The 12,362-nt window shown below is 43.0% G+C and overlaps 1 protein-coding gene across 1 annotated transcript; it reads left to right on the top strand.

The window, feature by feature from the left end:
• Positions 1 to 5,101: 5,101 nt before the first annotated feature.
• Positions 5,102 to 11,427, top strand: LOC138369830 (serine-aspartate repeat-containing protein F-like). The gene is made up of 2 exons (XM_069333569.1): positions 5,102 to 5,153; positions 9,797 to 11,427. The coding sequence occupies exons 1-2, from the start codon at positions 5,102 to 5,104 to the stop codon at positions 11,425 to 11,427; spliced, it is 1,683 nt and encodes a 560-aa protein (XP_069189670.1).
• Positions 11,428 to 12,362: the final 935 nt, after the last annotated feature.

The following is a 12,362-nucleotide window of genomic DNA, read 5'->3' as shown; positions in this document are numbered from 1 at the left end:
TCTAAAAGCTTGAATTCGAAAGTCAAGTGTTCCGTCACATTGTCACACCAGCACCTGTGAGGTGAAATGAAGTGTGGATGAGGAGATAATCACCCTTTACTGTCATCTTGTCAGTCCAGAAGGACTTACATCTTGTGTACACAGACGTACTGTGTGTGTGTGTGTGTGGGTACACACGGGAATAGAGTATACCAAGATTAGCCAAGGACTGAGAGGATGTCTATGTAATAATTATATTATTCCATTGTGGTAATTAATCATTTTTGATCGTCCGTGGGACGGAGTGATATCATTTCCATGTGTAGTCTTGCAGGTGTGGAATTCCCACACTGATCGCTCAGGTTAGTGTGTGTAACATCAGTGATTCCTGGCAATGATTATTGTGGAGTGTACCACAGTGTGGTTTTAATTTCTTGTATTGTTCCCAGGGCCGTGACAAGTGTGTGATGGGCTCACCGTAGCCCGTGTTACTTGGAACTTTTTGTTCCAGGTAGCAAATCTTTAACAACAACAACAAGTGTGATATATATATATATATATATATATATATATATATATATATATATATATATATATATATATATATATATATATATATATATGCAATTGACGATCACAAAACACTGATCATTTTATGCGGAAAATCCACAGAGAAATATGAAATGAGGTGAACGTTTCGGCTTTGTTAAAGCCTTTGTCAACACCAGACTGACTCAGTCAGTCTGGTGGATTTATATATTTTAGATATTTAGATTTATATATTAAGGCCCGATTTGCCTAATAAGCCAAGTTTTCATGAATTAATTGTTTTTCAACTACCTAACCTACCTAACCTAACCTATCCTAACTTTTTTGGCTACCTAACTTAACCTAACCTATACAGATAGGTTAGGTTAGGTTAGGTAGGGTTGGTTAGGTTCGGTCATATATCTACGTTAATTTTAACTCAAATAAAAAAAAATGACCTCATATATAATGAAATGGGTAGCTTTATCATTTCATAAGAAAAAAACTAGAGAAAATATATTAATTCAGGAAAACTTGGCTTATTAGGCAAATCGGGCCTTGCATAGTAGGCTGAGAAGTGAGTTCTGGCTACTAGGTACGACATATATATATATAAATATATATATATATATAAATATATATATACAAGAACTCTGTAGGGTAAGGCAGGTCCTAGTCAACAACGGCTTCTCCAATGGTTTCGTCGAAGACATCAAAAGAAGGAAAGTGAAACGCCATGCAACCTCTGAAGAGACAACTAACACAACACCTATACCCCCTATTAGACTATTTTACAGGAACTTCTTTTCCACAGCTCATAAAATGGAGGAAAGGGTCCTGAAAGATATTGTTAATAGAAACGTTATCCCTACAGACAAAAATCAGAGGATACAACTGACGATTTACTATAAAACCAGAAAAACGGCCAGCCTACTTATGAGGAACTCTCCAGACACAAAGCAGAACGCTTTAAAAGAGACCAACGTCGTCTATGCCTTCAAATGCCCACTTGGGGACTGTAAGCTCCAAAAAACCCAGTATATAGGCAAGACAACAACATCTCGTTCTAGGCGTTTAACGATGCATAAGCAACAGGGCTCCATTAAGGAACATATAATCTCTTATCACAACCAAACCATCGCCAGAGAAATCCTAGTAAACAACACAGAAATCATCGATAGATACAGCGATAGCAGACGGCTTGACGTTTGCGAGGCACTGCACATTAAGAAGTCAACACCAGCAATCAACAGCCAATTAATGCACAACTATATTCTACCCACCTCAAGACTCCGCTCCAATATAGAAGCATCAAGAAATATGGACCAATAGGCTTTCTACAATCAATTCCATTTCAATACCCATTGTTTCATGTTCTGTCTTGTGTTGATGAAATTAATACCCTATTAAATACCACCTCACCCCATCCACCTCACTCAAATGTAGATATAAACAAATCGGAGATATGTAAGTTCTATTCAGTTGTGTATGTGCAAAGTCTTTGAAAATGTAATAAGTTTTACGAAACGCGCTCAAGTGTCGCGTCAGACTAGAAATAAAAATGAATTTTGGAGAATTGATTTTTGAATTACCTCCAACAGTGAAAAGAAATGTACGAAAGATTGAGAAAATTCGTGTTAGAATTATAAATCTTACTTTTTCGGTCATATTTAATAATATATGTCTACAGGAAAGACTGCTAGCAAAATATACTAATATATATATATAACTCTAACATAAATAAAATATATATATATTACTCTAACAAGAGAAATGTTGAACAAGAATACTTGCATAATAGACAAAACCCAAGATTCAAGAAGATTACAAATTCTTGAGGCAATTCACATAAGAATAGAGCGACCTACCATGAACACCCAAATCACGGAACTATTTACTCTACCGACCATGAGAGTAAGGACAAGACAAGAACATATCGATGCCAACACAGAAGACAATGTCCAACATAACAGGCCAATTACACTGGATTAATCTTTGTGTTTAGATAGGAGATGCCTCGTATGGGCCAATAAGCCTTCTGCAGCCCCTATGTTTATCCCTTATGTATCCCCCCATGTTTTCACCTTCATTGTATTATCACCTGACCTAATGCGGTATAAAATCAACTAGTATTGTAAGATCTGTTCACTTGAGAATGAACCATGGAGGTTCGAAACGTCGTGCAAATTATACAAATAAGTGTAATACACTCTATAGTAAATCACTTCTTTTCTTCACCTTAAAAGTACGAAAATGAGTTTTGGAGAACTCCTATTTCAATTAAGCCCTGATGCTAAGAAAATAGTTAGAGGGATAGAAGCCCTAAACCAGAAAATAATAAATACAGAATATGCGGTCATATTCAATGAAACATGTTTGAAAGAAAACCTGCTGCCAGTATACACCAATATATATATATATATATATATATATATATATATATATATATATATATATATATATATATATATATATATATATATATATATATATATATATATATATATATATATATATATATATATATATATATTGTGACGATAATCTCTTTCAAGAGAGATTGAGCCTGCTCTTCCCTACATCATTACGTCGTAAAGTACAAGATACTATATAGAAGATACGTCCACCAGTATCACCAAACGTTTTGCCCAGGAAGCAAATCGGACCATGCACACCCCGACACCTGCTACAGCCGCCGTAACCAGCAAACTGCTCATCCTCCGCCTGCCTGTTGCTGATTAGCTGGTGTCTCGCCGCACCTGCACTCACCACCACCACCGAGAGTCGACGTCTGGGCAGTAGCACTCCGTACTCGTCAGAATATCTTTGTGCTCCATGGAGTTGACATCTGTCGCTGGTAGACTAAGCCTTGGCTTTCGTGTACTAAGGGAGGTGGCAGCTTGAAGCCAGTATTCCAGCACCGCACATATTTTATTTATATTGCTATCACTATTTTTGCATTCTGGTCTTAGAGTAACTTTTCATTGCCAGTGATTATTCATGTTATTTTGTTTGTTGACTTGTCCTGCATTTTATGAGATTGCCTTTATTCATGTCTTGTTTTCTAGAGTAATTAAAATTTCATTGTTTATATACTTGTGTTTTGTGTGTCTTCCCATTACCTTACCACAGACGAAAGGACAAACTTTTCTCTTTTTTTTTTTTTTGTGATGTGACGAGGCCCTGCCCCCAGCTTTTGAAACAGCCGAACACCAACGCTTTACCGTCACATTACGTGGGGGCCTGTCCACAGAGCTTCACTCAGGTACTGGTGCCAAGTTGTAAATTTGTGGTAAGCGTATTTGGCTTTGGTAACGTAGCTTTTCACTATTTTCAATATTCAATTTTATTTTCATATGGTGCTGTGTGTATTGTGCATTCCGAGAGTAGCATATGGTGAAGGTGAGACAACTTTGGATTACGTGGTGACTGTAGGCCTCAGTCATTCTTAATTGGTCATCTCTCCCTCAGTGTTATTACTCGTGTTTACCATCTTTTGTCCCTAGGATATTTCTCATATTTTCGGCAGATCATCATATTGGTACCCTGGTACTGTGGTCTGTCCCCGGGTCAAGTGCACCTAATCTTCTGCAATCTGACGGTAGGAGGATAAAGAGGGCCATAGTTCCTCTTGCACGAACTTTAGTTGCTGAATTGGGACCTCAGCAGCAGTTCTCGTCACCAGTTGACACCTCGCACCCCTACACGTCGGTCAGAGATGATGATATTTACATTGGTAGGGAATTAGCCTTCTTTTTCAGAGCACAAAAGTTCGCTAATTCTGTAAGTATCATATTAATTTCAGTGGGAAAAACTTGCTTATGTCCTATAGAGACTCGGCAAGGTATGCCTACATTCTTGGACTACCTATTTCACTTTTGAGGCAATTAACTGTTTCATTTGTTTTAGAAACTCAGTTTCGCTTGTTTAGTAGGATTTTCTTGCCCTTATCCTCTTACATGAGTACCGGGTACAAGATTTCCTGCGACCTTGATTTATTAATCATTTATCATCTTGAAATTAACATTAATTGTTAACGATTCCCCAGGATAGGTACCAGTTGCCACGTTGTCCTGTTTCTGACATTCACCATATCACAACAATATATTCGTTGTGCATTTATTTGCTAATTTCACCATGTTTGGTCTCCAAGCTTTCCGTACAGATCCAGCAGGTGAAATAGGGACTTTAAGTCGTGCCAAGAGGACTGAATTACAAACTCTTGCACATGAGTATCAACTAGAAGTTCCCTACCAAGCCAACAAAAATGAAATACATAACCTGTTACTGAATCATCTCTTAGAGGAAGGTAAGATAGACTCTGAAACTCACGAAACTTACTTTATTGCAGATAAAACTGATTTGGCAACGATGAAACTCAAACTAGAGGTGGCCAAGATCGAACGCGAACAGCAAAGGGAAGCAGCTGCCATGCAAAGAGAAGCCCTCGAGCAACAAAGGGAAGCAGCTGCCATACGAAAGGAAGAAAAAGAACGTGAAATCGCCCTCAAGGAACGTGAGATTGCAATACTCCGTGAGCGGGAACGAATACAGCTTGAAACAAAACAACACGAATTGGAGATGCAACGCGACCATGACAAATAACAAGCAGCTCTGGCTATGGAATGTCGTCAACGAGAATTCGCGTTGGAAACAACACACCTCGCTCAACGCCAGCGAGCTACTGCCAATCTTCCTGTCAGTTTCAATATGTCACATGCAAGTAAGTTAATGCCACCATTCGTAGAAACAGAAGTTGATGTGTTTTTCACCACCTTTGAAACCCTTGCTAATCAACTTAGTTGGCCTGCCGACCAATGGGCAACCCTTCTCAGAGTACATCTTACAGGTAGAGCTGCAGTCACACTCAGTACTTTGGCGACTGAGAATGACTACCAGACTCTGAAACAAGCAGTGTTGGACGCCTACCGTCTCTCCACCGAAAGTTATCGAAGGAAATTCCGTGACCACCTGAAGGCAAGTACCACTACCTTTCTCGAATTTGCTAATACCAAAAAGAGATATTTTATGAAATGGCTGGAAGCAGCACATGTCTCTACTTTTGCAGAACTCGTCAACCTCATGCTAGTTGAAGAATTCTTGAGGCGTGTGCCGCCTCCTGTCCGCCTATATTTAGCAGATAAAGAAGAGACCGACTACCTACAGTGTGCTAAGTCGGCTGACACTTACAGCCTCATCCACCGGCTGACACCAGAACCATCTTCCAGTAAGAAGTCTTGGTACAGTTACGAGAAAGTGAGTACCGATCAAGCTGGCTCGCAATTGTACTGTAAGTATTGTAGACTCTATGGACATACCATAGATAAATGTGGTAAGTCTCAATACAAAGGAAATACCGAATCACCTAAACCCAAACAGACTCCTCCTAAGTCCGGTAAGCCTATGATGAATGTTGGTGTTCATGTTAATGATCTTTCTCTTTTCAGTAAACACCTGTATACTGGAACTGTTTCTGCCAACGGTTCAAATCCGGAGGGACGTTTCAAACTGAAGATCTTGAGGGACACAGCGGCTCTTCAAACAATTATTTTGAAAACAGCTGTGCCCAATATCGCCTACACGGAGAAACTGTCTTCATCACTGACCTCACTGCTACCACTCCTTATCCTCTCGCCAGAGTCCACCTGGATTGTCCCTTCGTGACCGGAGAAGTCCAAGTCGCCGTCAGGGAAAAGCCTTTTCCCATGCCTGGAGTGCAACTTCTCCTGGGCAACGACTTGGCAGAAGACCTGCAACCGACCAACCTGATCGTCATGGACAAACCCCAGGTATGTACATCTGTAATGGATAATCCCATCTTTGAGTATGTTCCAGCAAAGGTTCAAGAGAGTGATGAAGTTTCTCTTCCGGTTTTAGTGACCACCCGTGCACAAGCTGCACGACCACAGCCAGCTGATCCTACTGCTACCGCTGTCCCTCAAGACCCTCAGAAACTACCCCCGAATCTGACCAAGTTGGAGTTCCGTAAGTTACAGAGGGAAGATTTTACCTTGACACCATTATTTTTCCAGGCTGAGACTCAACCTGACAGTATTCCTGGGTTCTTCCTAGAGAACGAGTTGCTCTACCGCAGATATAGACCCAGTAAACTGAAGGAGGAGGACGATTGAGCCAACGTCGAACAACTAGTGATTCCTGCCAGCCTGTGGCCTGTGGGTGAAATGCTATGCCCAAGATTACCATCCGAGTTGCCGGCGGGAAAGAGGTTCAAATAGCTTCGGCTTCCACTTCCTTTTGTCCGGCCGTGGTGGTCAAGCGGATTAAGGCGCCCTGTAGTTACCAGTTGCGTTGCTCCTGGGAGTATGGGTTCGAGTCACTTCTGGGGTGTGAGTTTTCAGTCGCATATAGTCCTGGGGACCATTCAGGCTTGTTTGCATTTGTGTTCCTCACGTGTGCCCCAAAGAATGAGGTGATTTGGTGAAATGCTATGCCCAAGATTACCATCCGAGTTGCCGGCGGGGAAGTGGTTCAAATAGCTTCGGCTTCCACTTCCTTTTGTCCGGCCGTGATGGTCAAGTGGATTAAGGCGCCCTGTAGTTACCAGTTGCGTTGCTCCTGGGAGTATGGGTTCGAGTCACTTCTGGGGTGTGAGTTTTCAGTCGCATATAGTCCTGGGGACCATTCAGGCTTGTTTGCATTTGTGTTCCTCACGTGTGCCCCAAAGAATGAGGTGATTTGGTGAAATGCTATGCCCAAGATTACCATCCGAGTTGCCGGCGGGAAAGTGGTTCAAATAGCTTCGGCTTCCACTTCCTTTTGTCCGGCCGTGATGGTCAAGCGGATTAAGGCGCCCGGTAGTTACCAGTTGCGTTGCTCCTGGGAGTATGGGTTCGAGTCACTTCTGGGGTGTGAGTTTTCAGTCGTCATATATATATATATATATATATATATATATATATATATATATATATATATATATATATATATATAATGTATTGTGGTTGCAGTATTAACGTAATTTTAGTAGAATTTGGTGAGTGACGAGGCTGTCTGGAGAGACCGCCATCGCTCTGTCGAGTAACGTAACTCTCGTGAGTGTTTATCGGCATGCGTGATCGATAAATCACTCACCAATGTGATTTAAGGAGTGCGAGATCTCCTTAGTTTTCCCAATAACGTTTGATAGCTGTAGGCTACATGTGTCAGCAGTAATTACGGTGCCCAGTGTTATTGTGTTACTTACTGTGTGGTGATTGCAAAGTGTGGACCTATGTTGTAGGGGTTATTGCGAGCACTGGGTTCATTTGCAACAGTAAGTAAGTAAGTGTGTGCAGTATTCTAATACTTGGAAATTAGAATACTTGATGTGTGTGTTATTGCAAAGGGGTTGTGAACTGCAATCACCGTATGTGATTGCAGTTCAGTAAAGTCATTGTGGGGCAGTGTTCTAGAGGGTTCATGTCCTGTATGGTATTTTACTAGGTTCTGCAGTATTGTCATTGCAACCGGATTGTAAAGTAAATCACTGTGATTTGTTAGTGTGATTTGTCATTGTCGTGGGTGAACTCGGCTGTAGACGAGTACATGGGTACAAATATATTCTCCTGGTTATCTGGTAGGACATCGAAGTCCAGAGTCAGTGAGGTGATTGCGAGGCAATTAATATAACGTAACCAAAGGAACTCCCATTGCTTTAAGAGAATTGTTCTTTGACAATTTCAGCAACGTAGAATACGTTTGGGTTAATTTACTTTCCTGCAAGCAGCTACGGTAGTCTCAAGGAGCTTAGCCATCAGCCAGATAAGAATTAGAGTATTGTATGTCGTAATTAACGGTCAGTGGGCCGGGTAATTGACGTGTTTCAGGAAGTCAAAGTAATTAACCTCGATCTTTGTTTGATCGACTCACACGAAGGCTCCATTATTCCATTAACGTAAAGTCGTTATTTATCTGCCCGGAAGTACCGGCACTTGATTGACTCGTGGGAGGAGTAACGTCATTTTATAATAACGTAAACGTGGGGCTAATTACTGTTATTAGCCACCTGAATTGGTCTGAGTATGGAAGGCTCAGACGGAATTTATACCTTAATGTAAATTGCTGAGCCAGTATGAAAGGTTGCGTATTTTAATTGTTTAATTATTGATCTTGAGGATAGTAATTAGTTACTCTAAAAATAATCACGAGTGATTACAATTCTCTTAGCCCTTTGGACATTGTAAATCAGAGTTTACCATCGCTGAGTGATTAGTAACCGATTAACGTAAATTAACGTAACTAGTAAAGAGATTAATCAGCTGTCTGGTAGTACAGGGATTAATGGGATTTTCTCACTGAATGCTCGACGGGGAGAGTGTTGTGTAATTTCCGCGTTACTAGTGACAGTTGTAAGAGTTATTAATTTAACGTAAATGTTATTGTGTTATTAACGTAAATCAATTGTTATTGATTGTTGATCGTCCGTGGGACGGAGTGTTAACGTAAGGATTAATTTGAGGAAGGGTGCTGGAGTTGCCAGTGAACCCATTAGTTATTGTTGTCATTGAAAGACTACTGATTTGGTTGCATTGCAACCGCCATTGCAGGTGTAGACTGCACTACGGCGTAGACCAGTTAGAAGGTTACTGGAGATATGTTTCAGAACCCACTGTGTCATTTATTGTAATTGTGATTATAGATCTGTTAGTTCTTGTTTCTTGTTGATTCCTCTGTGGTCACGCCTGATGTTCGAGTTAGTTCATTATGCAGTCCGAGGGGCTGGTGTCTAGCTGTCATTGATAGTGTCACAGGAAGGATTTCGAGTAACGTCATTGATATTTCTTTTCGTTTTTTTGTAGTAGTTAGTACTTTATTGAATAAACTAAGTTGTTATGGTTAACACTGTCTTTTCGTTACACCCCACACATTATTATTGTTATGCAAGTGTTCTTCACACTCGACTAATAAAATTGAGACTGATTCTGAGTTTTGGACCAAATATACGGCACCACACAACAATAAATTATTGTTGTGAGAGCCCAGGACCTACTCGTTAGATTCGCTTTGGCGATAGGCGAAGGTCAGCGACCAAGTAGGGGGGATTTCAATTTTCATTGTGGTCTCGGCGTGTGCTCGCGTCTAGTCAATTGTTCATACCTGGTCCCAAAGTGAGGAATGAGCTGCTTACTATATTGGTGTGTTAGCTAAGCAAGTCCTTTCTCAGGCGACCTAATTGAATATCACGACAGGAATAAAGGTTAAAGAATAAAGAAAATTCTTAGAAATTTTCCGAGCTCAATTCCTTATACCAATTTCATTTTATTCCAAACCACCTAAAACTTTCACAAAGACCTTCACCCAGCACAGAGCACCAGCCACGACCATTACCCAGCACAGACCACCGAAGACGACCATCACCAAGCACAGATCATCAGCGACGACCATCACCCAGCACAGAGCCCCAAAGACGACCACCACCCAGCACAGAGCACCAAAGATGACCACCACCCAGCACAGAGCACCAGCGACGACCACCACCCAGCCCAGATCACCAGCGACGACCACCACCCAGCACGGAGCACCATCGACGACCACCACCCAGCCCAGAGCACCAGCGACAACCACCACCCAGCACAGAGCACCAGCGACGACCATCACCCAGCAAAGAGCACCGAAGACGACCATCACCGAGTACAGAGCACCAAAGACGACCACCACCCAGCACAGAGCACCAGCGACGACCACTACCCAGCCCAGAGCACCAGCGACGACCACCACCCAGCACAGAGCACCAGCTACGACGACCACCCAGCCCAGAGCACCAGCGACGACCACCACCCAGCCCAGAGCACCAGCGACGACTACCGCCCAGCCCAGAGCACCAGCGACGACGACCACCCAGCCCAGAGCACCAGCGACGACCATCACCCAGCCCAGAGCATCAGCGACGACCATCACCCAGCACAGAGCATCAGCGACGACCACCACCCAGCCCAGAGCACCAGCTACGACGACCACCCAGCCCAGAGCACCAGCGACGACGACCACCCAGCCCAGAGCACCAGCGACGACCACCACCCAGCACAGAGCACCAGCTACGACGACCACCCAGCCCAGAGCACCAGCGACGACCACCACCCAGCACAGAGCAACAGCGAAGACCATTACCCAGCACAGAGCACCAGCAACGACCACCACCCAGCACAGAGCACCAGCGAAGACCATTACCCAGCCCAGAGCACCAGCGACTACCACCACCCAGCCCAGAGCACCAGCTACGACGACCACCCAGCCCAGTGCACCAAAGACGACCTCCACCCAGCACAGAGCACCAGCGACGACCATCACCCAGCACAGAGCACCAGCGACGACCACCACCCAGCACAGAGCACCAGCGACGACCACTACCCAGCCCAGAGCACCAGCGACGACCACCACCCAGCACAGAGCACCAGCTACGACGACCACCCAGCCCAGAGCACCAGCGACGACCACCACCCAGCACAGAGCACCAGCGAAGACCATTACCCAGCCCAGAGCACCAGCGACGACCACCACCCAGCACAGAGCACCAGCGAAGACCATTACCCAGCCCAGAGCACCAGCGACGACCACCGCCCAGCCCAGAGCACCAGCGACGACCACCGCCCAGCCCAGAGCACCAGCGACGACGACCACCCAGCCCAGAGCACCAGCTACGACGACCACCCAGCCCAGAGCACCAGCGACGACCATCACCCAGCACAGAGCATCAGCGACGACCACCACCCAGCCCAGAGCACCAGCTACGACGACCACCCAGCCCAGTGCACCAAAGACGACCACCACCCAGCCCAGAGCACCAGCGACGACCATCACCCAGCACAGAGCACCAGCGACGACCACCACCCAGCACAGAGCATCAGCGACGACCACCACCCAGCACAGAGCACCAGCGACGACACATCACCCAGCACAGCATGCACATGGGACAGCTCTTGATGCCTTCATACTTCAGCATCTAATGAAGTTTTTTCTGATGTTCAGGCAATCTGTTATTTTTAACCTTATATGTTTAGTGACATTTTACCATTTCATTACATCATCAAAAACTTTTTTTACTATTTTTTTAAGTGGACAAATAATAATTTAACAATGTATGTGATTTATGAATTACAAGCTCATTTCACATGATATATATAGTTTAGAGCAGCATTCCAGGGTATTAATGCTTTTAGTTTAAATGGTGCAAAAATATATTAGATGCCGTCATTGAAACTGTAGATATTGTACAACATGAAGGATTTTAAACAGGAGACTAGAGATTGGAAAAAGTTAACAAATTTCTTGAAGAAATAAAAGTTGCAAAAACAATATCAGAGTAATTATTTCTGTGTTTGAAATTATTGAAGCATTTTATATCATCTTGATGAAGTTAAGACAGGACTATATATCAGTTAGTAATTCCCAATCAGCTCATTCTTCTTTACGTCCCAGACACCAAACTAGCTAAAGTTGATATGTGCAAGCCAAGAATTTCAGTATTACTGTGATATGAAATCATGTATGTGATCCACTGCCAACATGGTCAATACATAAACAAATTATTAAACATTGTGTGTACCGGCATGAAATAATGTGTAAGGAAATATTATATGCTTTAGTGTTTGCATATAATTTGTAGAAAAATGTTTTGCTTATTGCTTTAGAGTGGAACGGTCCTTAGGGAATTGCTGAGACATTCAGTAATATCTCCGCATTGCTTTTGTTAGTTCACCCAAAGTGTTTGTGAAAGAGAATCTGAGTTTCATGATCAAATTATTTAATACATATATTATATAATACAGTCCTTTAGAGCACTGACAACTGATGACCAAACCACACACCAGTAGATGAAGAAGCGACGACGTTTCGGTCCGTCCTGGACCATTATCAGG

Source organism: Procambarus clarkii, chromosome 30 (genome assembly GCF_040958095.1).
Source record: "Procambarus clarkii isolate CNS0578487 chromosome 30, FALCON_Pclarkii_2.0, whole genome shotgun sequence".
In the NCBI taxonomy this organism is placed as follows: Eukaryota; Metazoa; Arthropoda; class Malacostraca; order Decapoda; family Cambaridae; genus Procambarus; species Procambarus clarkii.
The sequence above is the reverse complement of the archived record's forward strand: the minus strand, read 5'-3'. Positions and strand labels throughout refer to the sequence as shown.